The sequence below is a fragment of the Micropterus dolomieu genome, linkage group LG01 (genome assembly GCF_021292245.1).
Source record: "Micropterus dolomieu isolate WLL.071019.BEF.003 ecotype Adirondacks linkage group LG01, ASM2129224v1, whole genome shotgun sequence".
Taxonomy (NCBI): Eukaryota; Metazoa; Chordata; class Actinopteri; order Centrarchiformes; family Centrarchidae; genus Micropterus; species Micropterus dolomieu.
The window spans coordinates 28,456,756-28,473,598 of record NC_060150.1 but is presented as its reverse complement, the minus strand read 5'-3'; the positions used below and the strand labels follow the sequence as shown (position 1 = coordinate 28,473,598).

The 16,843-nt window shown below is 39.9% G+C and overlaps 1 protein-coding gene across 1 annotated transcript in view; it reads left to right on the top strand.

Annotated features, from left to right (window-relative positions):
• prkdc (protein kinase, DNA-activated, catalytic subunit) overlaps positions 1-16,843 on the top strand; it is a 47,942-nt gene that overhangs the window by 16,399 nt on the left and 14,700 nt on the right. Inside the window, exons 32-63 of the mRNA XM_046063562.1 lie at positions 1,402-1,628; positions 1,721-1,929; positions 3,795-3,927; positions 4,523-4,681; positions 4,969-5,172; positions 5,755-5,943; positions 6,182-6,286; positions 6,424-6,591; positions 6,780-6,907; positions 7,643-7,844; positions 8,105-8,283; positions 8,405-8,573; positions 8,707-8,772; positions 8,878-8,941; positions 9,147-9,295; positions 9,495-9,635; positions 9,840-9,959; positions 10,040-10,183; positions 10,445-10,596; positions 10,687-10,818; positions 11,054-11,165; positions 11,364-11,488; positions 11,659-11,808; positions 12,162-12,335; positions 12,692-12,790; positions 12,933-13,143; positions 13,232-13,406; positions 13,520-13,717; positions 15,320-15,435; positions 15,614-15,745; positions 15,889-16,068; positions 16,561-16,769. Coding sequence (XP_045919518.1) covers positions 1,402-1,628; positions 1,721-1,929; positions 3,795-3,927; positions 4,523-4,681; positions 4,969-5,172; positions 5,755-5,943; positions 6,182-6,286; positions 6,424-6,591; positions 6,780-6,907; positions 7,643-7,844; positions 8,105-8,283; positions 8,405-8,573; positions 8,707-8,772; positions 8,878-8,941; positions 9,147-9,295; positions 9,495-9,635; positions 9,840-9,959; positions 10,040-10,183; positions 10,445-10,596; positions 10,687-10,818; positions 11,054-11,165; positions 11,364-11,488; positions 11,659-11,808; positions 12,162-12,335; positions 12,692-12,790; positions 12,933-13,143; positions 13,232-13,406; positions 13,520-13,717; positions 15,320-15,435; positions 15,614-15,745; positions 15,889-16,068; positions 16,561-16,769 — 4,921 coding nt within the window. The remainder of the gene's footprint in view (positions 1-1,401; positions 1,629-1,720; positions 1,930-3,794; positions 3,928-4,522; positions 4,682-4,968; positions 5,173-5,754; positions 5,944-6,181; positions 6,287-6,423; positions 6,592-6,779; positions 6,908-7,642; positions 7,845-8,104; positions 8,284-8,404; positions 8,574-8,706; positions 8,773-8,877; positions 8,942-9,146; positions 9,296-9,494; positions 9,636-9,839; positions 9,960-10,039; positions 10,184-10,444; positions 10,597-10,686; positions 10,819-11,053; positions 11,166-11,363; positions 11,489-11,658; positions 11,809-12,161; positions 12,336-12,691; positions 12,791-12,932; positions 13,144-13,231; positions 13,407-13,519; positions 13,718-15,319; positions 15,436-15,613; positions 15,746-15,888; positions 16,069-16,560; positions 16,770-16,843) is intronic.

Genomic DNA, 16,843 nt, shown 5'->3' with positions numbered 1-16,843 from the left:
TAATCCAGGCGTGATGAGATGAAGGCGTGTAAAATGGTCTCGGTGTCCTTAAAAGTTAACATAGATCGAATTTTTGCTATATTTCTAAGTTGATAAAAACATGATTGAACAAGCTTTGTGGTGTGCTGCTCGAAATTTAAATTACTATCAAACCAAACACCAAGGTTCTTTGCCACAGGCTTAATGTGATTTACTAGGGAACCAGCAGATGGCAGTATTTGATTGCCATCTGCTGAGACCCGATGACCAGGATTTCTGTTTTGTCTGAGTTCAGCTGGAGGAAATTATTTGACATCCATTTTTTAACTTCACAAAGGCAGTTGTTAAGTGAACTCAGCATTCCAGGGTCTGTGGATCTGACGGGCAAGTACATTTGTGTGTCATCAGCATAAATATGAAAAGAAATGCCATGTTTATGGATAATATGTCCAAGGGGAAGCAGATACAAGGAAAATTCATGGTTATATAGGTGAAATACAATAAACATCTAAGAAACTGGAAGATAGTGGAGGCCCCCCTTGGGGCCACAAACAACAGGTCCCTAGCACCCTGAAGGCAAGTATGACTGGAAAGCAGTTATATTAAAATCTTAACCTTTATTAATCAAAAAATAGGTATTAAGACAATGTGACGCACAAAGAGACAGTTTGGCTGAGATATCAATGAGCCCATAAAACACACACTAGCTGGCATGCAGTAATTTGTAAGTTGTTGCATTCATATTATTTTGTACACATGTATGTATAAAAGCTAATAAAAAAACATGTTCAAATCGCACCAACTACGCAGCCGATCCCTACCTGGGTCTCCCCGTCTAAGTTAGCCTTCCCCTAATGTCACATGGGGCTCTCCTCGTAACAGCGGTTGCCACCTGCTACGCTGCAGCCAGATGCCGCCCTGACCCTGGGCACTCTTGATGGACATGCACCAAGCCAGCTCTTCAAGCAGAGGACAAAATCATAACACACCCGCGGCTCACCAGCAGGTGCCTATAGGCTAATCACTGCGCGCACCGCTGAACTGCCAGTCCAGCCTGACCAACTGCCCGGCCACATCAGTTCCCCCGACTTCATATTTACTTGAAATGTAGGCTTATTTAGGTCCTATAAATAAATAAATAAACAAAAACTAAGGACATTTACTCTTTCATTTTAGTTATTTTTAGTTCTGCTTAACATTCACACCTGGATAATGTATGTGTTAATTGTATTTTAATAGCATGTTAAAGGGAAAATGTTTTCACATCTTTGCCTTGTCCGGGTAACATAAAAAATTCCCTTTCAGTTTTAAATTAGTATTGATTATCCCCTCCCTACTTTCTAAAATGAAATCTCTTGACCTTGTATTGGCCCTGAAGTGTTTACAATAAATGTTTCTTTTTTTCCTTCCTTCATTGTCAAGACTCCAAAGAGAAGTCAAGCTTTCTGAAAGCTATACATTTCTTTTTGACTGAGCTGGCAACTCAGGAACTGGTAGAAGCAGAGAGCTGTTTCCCTCTCGGCGAGAAGACCTCTCACTTCAGCCCAAGAGAGGTGGACCAGTACAACTTCAGCAAGTGCACCATCATTGTCCGCCTGCTGGAGTTTGCCACCATGATTCTTGTCAAAGGAAACCAGGAGTTCTGGAAGGTATCACCGACACTCATGACATGACATTAAAAAAAGTCATGATTCTTCTTTGGGGAAAAAATTTGCCCACTACATCCTTAATTTATTCACAGCTTCTGGAGCAAGACGTTTTTGTCTCAGCTTTTTTTGAGCTGGCTGCGCTGGTGGTTTGTGAGCCATCCACTGTAGGTTTCAACATGGCAGATGTGGAGGTGATGAAGAACCTACCAGAAGTGTGTGTTCCTTTACTGAAGGCCCTGCTGGCCTCACCTTACTTCACTCATATTGAAAGCAGTTTGCGGACAAAAATCTCACGGAAAAGGTATGTTAATCATGATTTTGAGTTAATTAATAGAGAAAAAAACAAGCCATATGAAATAAAGCTAAACAGTCTGAAAATAGTACATTAAACATTTTTTATCTCCTGTAAATGAGATAATGTACAGTCCCCTCCAAAAGTATTGGAACTGTAGTGCAAATGTCTGTTTTTGTTGTTCACTGAAGACATTTGGGTTTAAGATCAAAAGATGAGTATGAGACAAGAGTTCAGAATTTCAGCTTTTATTTCCTGGTATTCACATCTAGATGTGTTAAACAACTTAAGACATATCGCCGTTTGTATTAGACCACATCATTCTTAAGTGAGCAAAAGTAAAGGAACAAATAATCTTAAATAATTTAATATATTTAATATTTGATGGCAAAAGCCTTGCTTGCAATAACTGCCTCAAGCCTGCGACCCATCGACATCACCAAACTGTTGCCTTCTTCATTTGTGATGCTATTCCAGGCTTTTACCTTCTTTCAGTTCTTGTTTGTTTTTGGGTGTTTCTCCCTTCAGTCTCCTCTTAAGGAGGTGAAATGCATGCTCTATTGGGTTAAGGTCAGCTAATAGACTTGGCCAGTCTAAAACCTTCAACTTTTCCCCCCTGATGAAGTCCTTTGTTTTGTTGGCAGTGTGCTTTGGCTCATTGTCCTGCTGCATGATAAACTTCCTCCCGATTAGTTTCAATGCATTTCTCCGTAAATTGGCAGACAAAATGTTTCTGTCCACTTCTGAATTAATTCTGCTGCTACCATCATCAGTTACATCATCAATACATATTAATGAGCCTGTTCCAGAAGCAGCCTTGCACGCTCGAGCCATGACATTACCTCCACCATGCTTCACAGATGAGCTTGTATACTTCGGATCATAAGCAGCTCCTTTCTTTCTCCACACTTTGGCCTTTCCATCACTTTGCTAGAGATTAATCTTGGTCTCAGTCAATAAGATTGTGTTGCAGAACTTTTGCGGCTCATCTCTGTACTTTGCAAATTTCAATCTGGCCTTCCGATTCTTACAGCTGATGAGTGGTTTGCATCTTGTGGTGTGGCCTCTATATTTCTGCGCTCTGAGTCTTCTTCCAACAGTGGATTGTGATACCTTCATCCCTGCACTGTGGAGGTCGTTGGTGATGTGACTTACTGATGTTTTGGGGGTTTTCTTCATAGCTCTCACGATATTTCTGTCATCAACTACTGTTGTTTTCCTTGGCCGACCTGTTCAACGTCTGTTGCTCAGTACTCAAGTAGTTTCTTTCTTTTTCAGGACTTTCCAAATTGTTGTGCTTGCTATGCCCAATGTTTGTCCAATGGCTGGTTTATCCTCTTTAACAGGAAATGCAGTTAAATCAATTATTGGCATGAATGTGTAACAGTCCATCTCCAACAGTCTTTAAAGGTTTGAACCAAGGATGAAAAGTTAGACTGGTCATGCAGAGCTATTTAATGTTTGGACAATCAACCTAAAAGGCAAAACCTGGGTAACAATAGTTTAGCTCACTTGAAAAATGGGTGGGTTCAAACAAAGGGTAGTCTGTCCTGAGTTGTTTAACACATCTAGATGTGAATACCAGGAAGTGAGAGCTGAAATTCTGAACTCTTGTCTCATACTCATCTTTTGATCTTAAACCCAAATGTCTTCAGTGAACAACAAAAACAAAGGAATTTGCCTTACCGTTCCAATACTGTTGGAGGGGACTGTATCTCAAGAGACTTTTTGATTAAAAAAAACAAAATTGAAATAGCGTGATTCATTTCAATTCATTAATGTATCCAAAGAATGAATGATTGTGATAATGGTACAATTATGAACACCAATTAATTAACTAATTATTTTCTTAATTTCTTTAATGATCTCTGTAGTGTGGAGCAGTTGTGTGCTTTAGACCTTTACCATTCCAGCACTCTGAGCCGCCATGACCAGATGGAAATGGTTCTATCTTCCTGTAAGCAGATCCACAAAGCCGACTTCCTCAGATCCATTCTGCACAGCCAGGTATTTGACCTGGAACATATTCAAACATGATCATGTGACCATTAACCCACAATAAGCTTCATATTTGCAGCACCGTTTTTCCAAATGTGCCATAATTCATCCATCCATCCATCCATCGTTATCCTGCGTAAAGGGTCGCGGGGGGCTGGAGCCAGTCCCTGCTTACATTGGGCGAATGGCGGGGTACACCCTGGACAGGTCGCCAGTCCATCGCAGGGCCACACATAGACAAACAACCACTCACACTCACATCCACACCTAAGGACAATTTAGGGTCACCCTAACCTAGCCTGCATGTCTTTGGATGGTGGGAGGATGCCAGAGCACCTGGAGAGAACCCACGCGGACACGGGGAGAACATGCAAACTCCACACAGAAAGGCCGGGGCAACCGGGGTTTGAACCCACGACACCGCGCCGACCTGTGCCATAATTATTAAACACAAAAAATATTGAAAATGAGTAAAAAGTAAATTAACTTTATGTACTGATGACATATTTTGGTATAAGATAGATCTTGCACAGATTTTTTTCCTTAAATTTCTTATTGCATATTCTCCAATAAAGCATTTTTTTTCTTTCTCGTCGTTTAAAAGGATGCCACCTATGCCAAATCCCTCGGGTCCCGTCTTCTAATGACTGTGTATAAAGGCATAGCACCCGGTGAGGACAGGAAGGCACTTCCATCCTTGGACATAAATACCAAGAGGCTAGCAGATGGCCTGCTTCAGCTTGCTTTTTCTCTAAGTCAACAGGTCAGTGCTACTTCTCTTTGGATCAGATTTCAAATGAAATCTGAAACTGAGTCATGAATGTAGCAAAATAGATAGTGGATGTATTAGACATAATTACAAATTACAGTTTGAACATGCATAAAAATGTATTAACAGTGTACCAATACATAGTTTGGTAAAACACAATGAAGTATACTTAGAATATTCCATCAATTTAAAAATACAATGAAAATGCAGCAAGCTTTTCTTTGAGTTAACAGTGTTTCACTGCCTGCTGCCTCCTGTTGTGTATTAATGTTTCTCTTCAGAGTGAGCAGCTGGTGGACTTGTTGTTGAACACCATTATGCTGTCTGTGCCAATATCTGGAAGTCATGGCCATAACTTCATGAGCTTCTCGCACGGCGAGTACTTCTACAGCCTCTTCCAGACGACCATCAACACCGAGCTGCTGAGAAGTCTGGACACCACAATACCACGCCTCATGAAAGCTTCCTCTCAAAATCCCAGCATGGTAGCTCTTTCCCCTCTCCTCTTTTTTTCCACATTTTTAAAATCTGTTTCAAAAAAATTTCCAAAGCATTCCCAAAACAAAGAGAATCCTTTTCTGTGGCTTTTCAAATGTTAAACATCTTCACAGCCTGGCAGCTGGTTAATGAGACTACATACATGCTCATCTAATACTTAAAAAGAACAATGGAACCATCTGTTGAAATGCGATCAACCAGATGACCATTTTAACATAATTTCAAGTGACATACAGAAATAAAAGGTTAGCAGCAGCTGGGTAATTGAGATGTAAAGAAATATAAAATTTTCTGAAGAAATTCAAGTTTGAATAATAACAGTTTAGCTCAGGTTACCCTGCGATTTAGCTACATTATTGTGCAATGTCAAGTTCTGCAGTGCTGCGGTCATTAGATGTGAGTGAATTTGCATTATTAGACTGGGTACAGTTACTCTTAAAAGTGTCACTGTCAGCACAGATATTTTATTGAATGTAAATATTTGCAAGCCTGACTAGCAGTTATCTTGATACTTTACTATTCTGTGCATCGTAGCCATGCACCTGTAAGGAACACCTGTTTTTCATCAGGTCAGCGTGTTGCTGAATGGCATGCTGGACCACAGCTTTAGAGAGCGCTCTGTGAGGAAGACTCAGGGACAACAGCTGGTTGAAGAGGTGCTAAGAAGGTGGAATACTCTGCAGTCGTGGTGGGAAGGACATGCTGCAACTCCAGAGAGCAAAACTGCCACTGTTCTGCTGCTCTCCAAGCTCCTCCAGGTATTATGAAGCTGAAGTTAGTCCCGCATGTCCCCAAGCAAAACAAAGCAGTCATCTGATAAACTATGAACTATGACTACCAGGTGTGTGAATACATGAACACCCCTGAGCAATAACGATCATCACTTATGTGCCAGGGCCCGGAAGAAACAATGCAATGCAGTACAAGCTTACCCGTGATTTAAAACTTTCCTCTAATGTTAATTAAGTCATGGACACTCTTTCCCTCTCTCATCAGATTGACTCTTCTGTCTGCTCCAATATTAACCATGAAGCGTTCAGACCAGTGTTTTCCACTTTCACGATGCTGCTGGTTGACATGAATCTGCCTCTGAATCTCAAGGTAAAGGAGTGGGGGTGTATGTTTTGACACATTTAAGTACAGTGGATGACTTCAAACTGCTGTACAATGTTTACCTTTTCTGTTTGAGTTACTTAATAAAGTGAATGAAGCTGAAGGTTATTTTCTTGACTCTTCAGAGTCAGGCCCTGTTGGTGTTGCCCTTCTTCACAACCCTCCCGGAGGAGCCACTGGCCGAGCTGCAGAAAGCCCTCGATGCCCTGGTGGCCTCCCACTTCCCCATGCAGTCAGATGAGTTTGCAAAGGGCTCGCTTCACCGCAACAACTACATGGACTGTATCCGAAAGGTAAAGTCAGTGTTTTGGAGATTGAGGAGGATAACGCAGATTAAGGGTAAAAAGTTAATCTGGTCTTTTTTTTCTTTTTTTTTTCTTTTTTAGAGCAAACAGACTCACCTGTCTCCAAAGACTTGTGGCTAGTGTATCTGGTCTGACCAAGTTTTATGTTCTCCCAACCCCACATTTCTGTCTTTTAGTTGCTGGATGCCCTTGAGCTTTCTCAGAGCCCACTCTTGCTCAAATTGATGGCAGGGATTCTATGTCGAGATAGAAAACACATCATGGAGGAGCACTTCCTAACATGTTTCCAAAGAATTGCTAAGCGGTTAGTAAAGCCTCCATAACCATTTTTCACTAAGGTTGCACATGAGGTTTCTTTCTTTCTTACTTACATTGAGGTGTAGCTGTTTTGAATGGGTAGGTTAAACATAACAAATGTTGTGATCAAGTCCAGTTATAGATGACCTTTTAATTTAGAATGTGAACAGAACACCTGAGTATCATGTTTTAGCTTTTCACAAACTGTTTCTGTTCAGTGTATCTGTCTGTGAAGGTTCTTCGTTATCCCGGTCATAGTTACCAAAGAAGGTTAAAGTCAGCTTTTACTTAATTTTACTCAAGAAAGATTTTATCATAATTGTTTTGAATGTTCTACCTCAGATTTGTGAAGTGATCCACTGTTTGGCATCAAGTATTGACCATAAAGATGATTTTAAACCACAATTAACCATCAGGTTTCTTCAGCTTTCCCTCAGTAGCAAAAATCATCCTTTAAACTCAAAAGAAATAAAGATTTGGTCCTTATTGTGATAATTATCGATATCGAAAGATATGAAACTTTTTATCGTGATAACATTTTTGACCATATCGTTGAGCCCTGGTTGAAAGTACTAGAAAGTTCAGTATATTCTTACTAGAGATGACATGAGATGCCATCATGACAGTGTCTAAGAAGAGGTCTGTTAAGTTCCATTGCAGGGTCATTAGATAACGTTGCATTAGGTCATACAGGAGTTGCTTATTCTGTGTCCACTGTCCGTCTTTATCAATGTCTACCTAGGTCAAGCAGTGTAGTACAACTGCTGTGTACAGTATATGGGGTGATCCAGCAGGGTGATGTGCCGATGAGCTCCATGCTGCAGGCCATGATGGAAAGGGTTCTGCTGCCTCTTGCCTCCCACTGTAGCACCAAGGCCCTGAACGACTTCTATGTGGCAAATGTTTCGGACATCACTGCTTTGCTGCTCAGCCGCTTCACGAAGGTTTTCTTCTTAACATCGTTACATTCAGTGAAATATTTAAAGATATGCAGTAAAAGCTTTAATAGCTTTTTTTCTGGTTGTATTATAAACTTTTATGATATGTATGTATTACACATTGTGTTTGTTATTTAGCATTATACTACTACATCTGGCAGTTGCGTAAATGTTTTGTCCTCACAGTCCAGAGCTAGCAGTGTATCATTTAGACCGGAGGAGCACTTTGGAAATCGATTTAAGGCCAGTTTATTTATCAATTTCAGTCAAATGAAACGGATTTTGAGATCCAGTTGCTGAAGAAGAACGGCTGCTACAAGCTGATGGAGCTCCTGTATTCTCGGCTTCCCAAAGAAGAGGTTTACTCTAAGGAGTCCCGCATCAATCAAGCCTACTGTCGTTCAGACAAAGCAGAGGGGAATGAGTTGTCCAAGACCTTGATCAAGTAGGACACCCTGACACTTTTAAAATGCAACACGTAACATGGTAGTCATGTAAAATTTCCTTATTCTTCCATGATAGATTAGAATATTGATTTGATGAGGATATTAATTGATTTCAATCAGGTCATGTTTTGAAGCATTCACTGAGAACATGGCTGGTGAGACTCAGCTCCTTGAACTTAGGAGACACTATCACTGCGCTGCTTACAACTGTGCAATCGCCGTCATCAGCTGCAGCTTCAATGAGCCCAAATTCTACCATGGTTTCCTCTTCAGTGAGAAACCAGAGAAGGTAAGGGATGACTTCTATAATAAAATCCAGCACGATGCACAACAATTAATTATGCAAATCTCGGTGGAATAATGGTGAGTGATTGGAGAACTCAAGAGGACTTCACTGACTGTGGTTTTCTTTCCTTTTCCAGAATCAGTTCATTCTGGAAAATATCATCGATATTAAAAGGACCTACAACTTTCCAATTGAAATTGAGGTATGTATTTTTTTTTTTTTTTTTTTTTTTTTTGACATATCTGTTTGTACAGTGTACTTTGAGTTGCAGTCATGGTGTATTCATTTATTTTTATCATCAATGTAGGTTCCACTTGAGAGAAAGAAGAAATATGTCATGATTCGAAAAGAAGTGAGCGAGGAGAATGGAGGTATTCATTTACTGCTCACCACAATGTTTTGAAACTGTTTGAATTTGGCCGTCAAAGCAGCTGCTATTTACAATTAAAGGGGATGATGTGGGTGTAATATAGGCAATGAGGTGGCCACAGAGGTCAGTGCATCTCCAGTAATTTACCCAAAGTATTTTTAAATTGATGCTTTTTGTTCATGAGATTTATGGTGGGGTTTCCATAGAAGCACCGGTGTATCTGTCCTCCCAGTCGTACATGGCCGACAGCAGCCTGAGTGAGGAGATGAGTCAGTTTGATTTCTCCACCGGAGTCCAAAGCTTCTCCTTCAGCTCCCAAAACCCTGAAGGACACAGACGCACTGCTGCAAAAAGAGTTAGTCATGTGATTTCTTTTGTTTCCCTTACACAACTGCACTGAAGTTTGTCCACCCTGCCAAGGGTTAAATCCTTGGTGGCAACTAACTTTATATATGTTTAGCACTGTGACAGGTAATCTGCAGTTTAATGACAGATGCATTATAATATTGTTTTGATGGTGATAAGGAAGATTGTTGGTATATTTGTACATCTAGGAGACAGAGGAGACAAATCCCTCCCAGGATGCAATGGTGGATCTAGAAATGGATGAGCTAAATCAGCATGAATGCATGACAGCCATGACTGCTCTTATTGGACACATGCAAAGGAACAACATAACCCCTAAAATTGAACAGGTCAGTGGCACTGAAGAGTAAAGCTTGTTTTGACTTTTGATCTTTTTACAGAAAAGTCATTTCCGTAATACTTCATCTGGATAGGTGGAAAGGACACTGCAGACAGAAACACATGGCTTCACATCAATATAATAGAATGATCTACAAATATTATTTTGGAACTCATGTCATTCAGACTACTCTCTACTTTTGTTAATGAAACAGGGAAACCTGCCTGGTGAACTTCCTCCGTGGATGAAATTTCTACATGCAAAACTGTCAAATCCAGCAACACCTCTGAATATCAGACTCTTCATCTCAAAGCTCATCATCAACACAGAGGAGGTAAATCGATACAAATGTATTTGATTACTGTCTTTGAATAAAATAAATCAAGGTTTAATCTTTGTTGTCAATCTTCCCAGGTTTTTCGACCATATGCCAAGCACTGGCTGGGGCCGCTCCTGCAGGTTGTGGTCTCTGGAAACAACGGAGGAGAGGGGATCCATTTTATGGTGGTGGATGTTGTGGTCACAGTGCTCTCTTGGACAAGCCTGGCCAGCCCCAAGGTTGCTAATACTTAAATTTTTAAGACATTTAAGTCTGCTGCGGTCTGTACAAATATCAACATTTGTTTAAATTTAATCTAAAGATTCCAACACATGGCTTTGAAATTTTGAGAGGGACTTTTGTTTTGACATTATGGGACTTTCTCCCGGGTGTTTTTTTTTTTCCTCACTTTTTTTTGCCATTTAATTATAATATAAAACTCCATATGACTACGGAGCACTAGTAGATTATCATTAGTAATAGATTTATTTTTGTCCCAGGGTAACCCCAGAGATGAAGTGCTCGCCAACCGGCTGTTAGAGTTCCTGATGAAACACAGTTTCCACTCCAAGAGGGCAGTATTCCGTCACAACCTGGAGATCATTCGCACTCTGGTAGAGTGCTGGAAAGACTGTCTGCATGTCCCTTACAGGTATTCCTTGCACACTCTCATTGAACAATTAATGTGCATTTGACACAATGGAATATAACTGGTCTTTTATCTCTTTTCCTGCCCTGCTAGTCTGATATACGAGCGGATTTGTGGCACTGACCCAAATAGTAAGGACAACTCTGTTGGACTGCAGCTGCTGGGGATCATCCTGGCCAACAACCTTCCAGCTTACGATGCCTCATGTGGAATTGAATATGAGAGGTAAAATATACAGTGAAGCTAAAGTGCAACATACTGCACACTGTGTAACTTCACAGCTTCACTGTTTAGAACCATAATTTAATTTGCTAATTCAGATATTGTTTTTTTTTTTAGTTGCAAGTTGAAGTGAAATTAAGCAACAGACAGCAAGATAAACAGAGAATGTGTGTTGTAGCTCTCATACTGCCATCTTACAAAGCATCTTTAATCATTTCTGTGTGCTCTGTATTTTCAGGTACATCCAATCTCTCACCAACAACGTGTCATTTGTAAGGTATAAAGACGTCTACGCAGCTGCTGCTGAAATTATCGGCCTCATCCTGAAGAATATGACTGAAATGGACAATGTATGAGACTTTCCCTTCTTTGGTTGAATTCCAGTTATACTTCATATATGTTCAAGAAGCACAAATATTTATTTAGTTAATGCTTAGGTAAAGTCAGCAGATGTGTATCTCGGCAGTATTCTTATTTTTTTCATTTTAAATTCAGTACATTCATTACGTGAATGTCAGATTTGTGTCATTTTCTTATTCTTGTCTCAGCATCATCAAGAACTTCTCGGTCATGCTGCAACTAAGATAACAAATCTGAAGAAAAAAGACATGGATGACAAGTTCATAATTTGCTTAAACAAAGTGTCAAAACACTTTCCCCCTTTTATGGATCGGTGAGTTTGTAGTTCTGCCTTATGTTTTATACTTTCCCCTTGTAATTTAACAATAATTTAATAAATCAACATGGTGAATTTTACTGTCTGCACATTGCTTTTGACGTGACCCTAAGCATTAAAATCTAAAGTCTTATTGTTAACTGCGGCTTTATTTAAAACATTTTCAGGTTTGTCAACTACGTGTTCTTCCTCCTGCCAAAGTTGCACGGCATCTTAAAGACTCATTGTTTGGAGTGCGTGCTGAGCAGAGCGGATGTCATCCCAGACATCTTTCTGCAGCTGAAGACCACAGGCTTCATTCAGATGATGGGCCATAGGTAAGTCCTAATCACTGTCTCAACCGTGATCTGCATGTTTATTGTCTTTATGGATTGTCTTTGGTTCACTTCCATTAGTAATCTCTGCAAACACATTAAGACATTAAATTATTGTACTGTAAGTACCCCAAACAAATGAAACCGTCACTGTAAAAAATGTATAAAACCCACGCCAGCACATACACTGCATTGTGGTTTGTTGAACATAGATTTGGCAGGAAATCAGGTCCTTTGCAATCATCAAATACTGGAAATCAAGAGATTTGACATCTTATAAGTGTAATGAATAACACATTTAAATATTAATTTGTGCTGCGACCGTGTTTCTGCACATTGCTCTTCTGTGCCCCCAGGGATGAAGCAAAGCAGAGAGTTTGTCTGGATATCATCCACAAGATTATTGCCCAACTGACTCCAGTTCAGCTTCAGGAGCTCCTGGGACCTGTGACAGCTTTTGTCTCCCATCATTCACCAGTGTGCAGAGAGAGGATGTATGACATCCTCATGTGGATCCAAGACAACTACAGGTACTGTGAGCCCTTTTTGTCCTCTTGTTATCAAACAGATCATAATTTCCCACTTTGCTCTCTTGTTATTTACATTATTTATGCCATGATGTAGTTGTGTAAACTAGCTACAAAATAATATATATCATTCAGTAACATTTTCTGATTTAACCCAAGGGGGATAATGCATAATTTAAACAATTAACCGATGTGGGTTAAATACTATATTCCATATAGCAAGACTACCAAATGGTGCAAATTGTACAGCAAAATTGATTTACAATTACTCATTTTATTATGTTGGATTAATATAGTCACAGGTTGTTACTTCTTTGATGTGAACTTTAGTGATATTCTGTTTTTTATGATTCTTCTAGTGATGCAGAGAGCATGGAAGACAGCACCTCAGTAGAGGTTTTGAATGCAGCTAAAGAAACACTACTTCAGGGACTCTCTGAAGAAAACCAAGGCCTTCAGTAAGTACCCACTATTTCTCTCTTACCTTTATTTTACGTTATCCATTCTTATATTGTGCAGGTAAGTTTAATTTCTACAATTCACAATACAATAATCAGCATTTTAACCAAAAAACCTCCATGTCTGTCATTATGTTTTCAGGCTTTATGTTCGTAACTTCTGGAGTCAGGAGAAGCGCCTCCCCACTGCGACCCTAGAGAGAATGTTGACGGTGCTTGGATCTCTGTACTCCTGTCACATAGAAAGGTGTTTCTTAAGCTTAGCTACCAATCTGCTACTGGAAATGACCAGCCAGAGTCCTGACTTCAAACGAAACATGTTTGAGTATCCACTGTCAGAGTGTACCTTTCAGGTCCGTTACAGTAACAAGATAGTTAGATATTCTTATTAGTATGCTAGTGATGACGCTGATGTATTAATGACATTTTTCCACTCTCTAGGACTATGTGATTGATTCCAACTGGCGCTTCAGGAGTACAGTGATGACTCCCATGTTTGTTGAAACTCAAAGCTCTCAGGGCCCAGAAAGTTTGGCAGCGTCCCAGTCTGGAAGCATGAAGGGGAAGCTGCGAGCCACTCAGACTTCATTAGAGTTCTCCCAAACCCAAACAGCAGGTACTACTCTAATTCAGTGTACTGGTATTATTATACCAGTACTAAGGACAGAAGCACGTGCTGTACCTTTAGCAGCTTAACATATTTTTCTTTACCTATTTTTTCCCCACTAGGTCGACGTACAGCATATAACTGGCTGACGGGCAGCAGTGTGGATACACTAGCAGAGTACACACTTGGCTCTGAGTCCTCACTGTTGGTGTTTGATAAGAAATCAGAAAGGCAAGGTACAGCAAGGAGACCAGTAGGAGAAGGCTTTGGCCTAAAACGCCTTACTGCATCAACCGATGAGGTGGACAGTCGCACTAAAGGTTAGTCTCTGAGAGGAATTGCCCACCTGTTAAAATTTTGCACTGCCCATTTTTCCTTAATTTTTTATGACTGTTAAGTATGTTCCAGTGAGATGATGTGCAGACCGCTTTGTCTGTGTTGGCTGGCCCACCTTTATCATCTGGGCTGAACCCAAAATACTCCCAAACAGAAGCAGAGGCATTATACTTTATTACTAGTCCGTTATCCTTACCACTCGCAGTTGCTGCTTTTAGTGTACGGACTGAATATGTTGTTGAGAGAATGAACACAGCAAAGCAGAGGAAAAGGTGAGCTGTGAAATTTAGCAGTAAATGTTGAGTGTAGGTTTCAGTTTATCAGCAAATAAAGTAACAGCTAAAGCTCGTGTGTGTGTGTGTGTGTGTGTGTGTGTGTGTGTGTGTGTTGTTTACCAACTTCCGGTAGAAGTGAAGGGGTTTATCGCATTGAAGATGTCAGGCAGTTTTATGCAGTGTCGCCCACCCACGTTGAGGGCGTACACTACGATACATCAGCTCAATACAGCATCTCCATTTCAATTTTATAGAAAGAGGAGCATCTGTATTTTGGACAGTATTGGAAGTCATAGCATCGGCATTTCTAAATACCCTGGTACACCATAATACCTTGATACCGGCTAAACCTATTATAAGAGGTTACTTCCAGCACCAGTGGTGCTGTAAAGTTTCATTAGGGCTCTATGAAATCTGTTTAAAATATGTTAAAAAAAAATATTAAATTTATGTTATTTTAATTTTTTTGAAGTTTTTAATTTCTTTGGAATTTTGTGTGGTGGATGAATAAAGTTTCTAAATTTCAATAAGAAATAAATAAGGGAATAATCAATTAATTTTATGTATCATGCAAATATTTATATAGAAATATTCAAATGTATGTGCAACAAGTCACAATACATGTATTGTCAAATGTCCCCTATTAAATAGGTTTTCACTTAACTGCTGACAATTTCTTCCCTCGGGTCTTCTGCAGGACAGCATCCATATGCTGCTCAAACACAGAGGTCTGACGGAGGCTACTTTCACACGGGCAACGTTCCTTCTTGTTTACAAAGCTTGACCGGACATGGCTTATAATGCTAGGGAAATCACAGATTTATTAGAAATTGCTTCCACATTTTGGCAGATTCTACGATATTCTGCATTTCAAAGTTGATTCCATTTGTATGATCATATTCTGTGATTGGATCAGTGTTTACCGCATCACACAAATCATGGGACCCTACTTCATATCAGCTTTGATCCACTGGTATATTGTATTCAAATACTGAACAGGGTTAATGTTTCAAAACTGATGAAGCTGACCTGTTATGTGTCCTGGTTAACTGTAAAAGGGTAACTCAAGTTATTTGAGCTGGGAAACTGAATTGCAAAACATGGTGGGCCACAGCCCCATGTTTAAATGTTCTTGCAGTAATGATTTGACTAAATTATGTGATGAAGACTTCATGTGCAGGATGATTATTTGCTTCAGAACTTTGTTCTGTCGATCGTAACGGTTGGATGTTAACTATCACAGCAATCATGTTTTGTTTTTTGAGGTTAGACATTAATGTAAATATATATTTTATGTCTGTATGTCAACAGCGGAAAACGAGCAACGTACTAACATCCTAAGATTGAGACGCAGATTTCTCAAGGATCAGGAGAAAGTCAGCTTGACATATGCACAAAGAGAGATTCAACAGCAAAAACAGAAAAAGGTATCAAACTAATATGCCTAATATGTTCATCCTTAATGCAAGTCATTTTTGAAATGCTCTACAGCAGCCCATACGCACTTAAAGATTAATTACTTTATAGTTTGTTCTTATTGTGTCACTAACTTTTCCAAACTGCCACTGTCTCTAACCATCACTGGTTTTGTTGGGTGACCCACAGGAAGACAAAGCTGATCAAAGGCTGAGAAAAGAGGCTCAGGTGACTCTCTATCGTAACTACAGAGTGGGAGACTTTCCAGACATCCAGATCTCATACAGTAGCCTCATCACCCCCCTTCAGGCACTAGCACAGGTAAGTACAAAGTAGTTAGGCTGGAAAGATGCTAAACATAAATGAACAAAAACAATACATACACACATACAGTACAATACATCCAAAAAACAAATAGCTGTGTTCACAGATAATGTTTTTTTTTTCCATGCATATTCCTTCAGAGAGATCCAATTTTAGCCAAACAGCTGTTCAGCTCTCTGTTTGCTGGTATCCTCCAAGAAATGGAAACACACAAATCAAGAGGGGAGAGCGGGAGGATTAAAGAGGAGCTGCGATGCAACATGAATACATTCCTGAGCAAGAGTACCCTCTGCTTCCCTCCATTTATAGCATGTGTGCAGGTAATGGCCTTCAGAAATTATTTAAAAATTTTGTCTCAGTCCTGGATATGTAAAATTACAGAGTGCATCCACAATAACACTGTATCTGTGTCCAGTAAGAAAAGTGAAGTATTACTATATTTAAATAGGTTTTATCATCTTTACATTAATATTCTAATTTCCTCCAGAGCGTAGTCTTTTTTGTGGGTGACGGTGCTTTCTCCATTTATTTTCTTTCATGTTGGCCATTATTAGTAATATTTATTTTTGCATTTTTAGAAACACAAATTGTCACAAGTTTCACAACACTTGTAAGACATAATGGAAGTTTTTAGTTTAACTGTAGTGAAATCCGGCTGTTACCCAACAGCTAACAGAGTGGCAACAAATAAAATGTGTCATGCAGGTGCTCCAATATGCTGTCGGTGCTTTGTTATTGTATAGCTTGATTATTAAAGTGAAACATCTCTAAACTGTAAGGCTGAAAACCAATGAGTCTGGTTGTGTTGTTAGGACATGTGCTACCAGAATAAGGAGCTGCAGCATCTCAATCCAGCAGCCATCAGCTCCACTTGCCTGGTGAGTCTCCAGCAGCCGTCCGGCATCCTGCTGCTGGAAGATGGCTTGTTACATGCTGGTGGCCAGGAGGAGCCTCCTACCAAACGGTCACGAGGGCGCAAAGAAATCCCCCCAGACACCAATAAATGGATCCACCTTGCAAGGTATTACAATGTTGTTTACCTTGATACTGGTTCTGTCAGTGATGGTGTATAGCTTAATGTTAGGAGCTGAATAA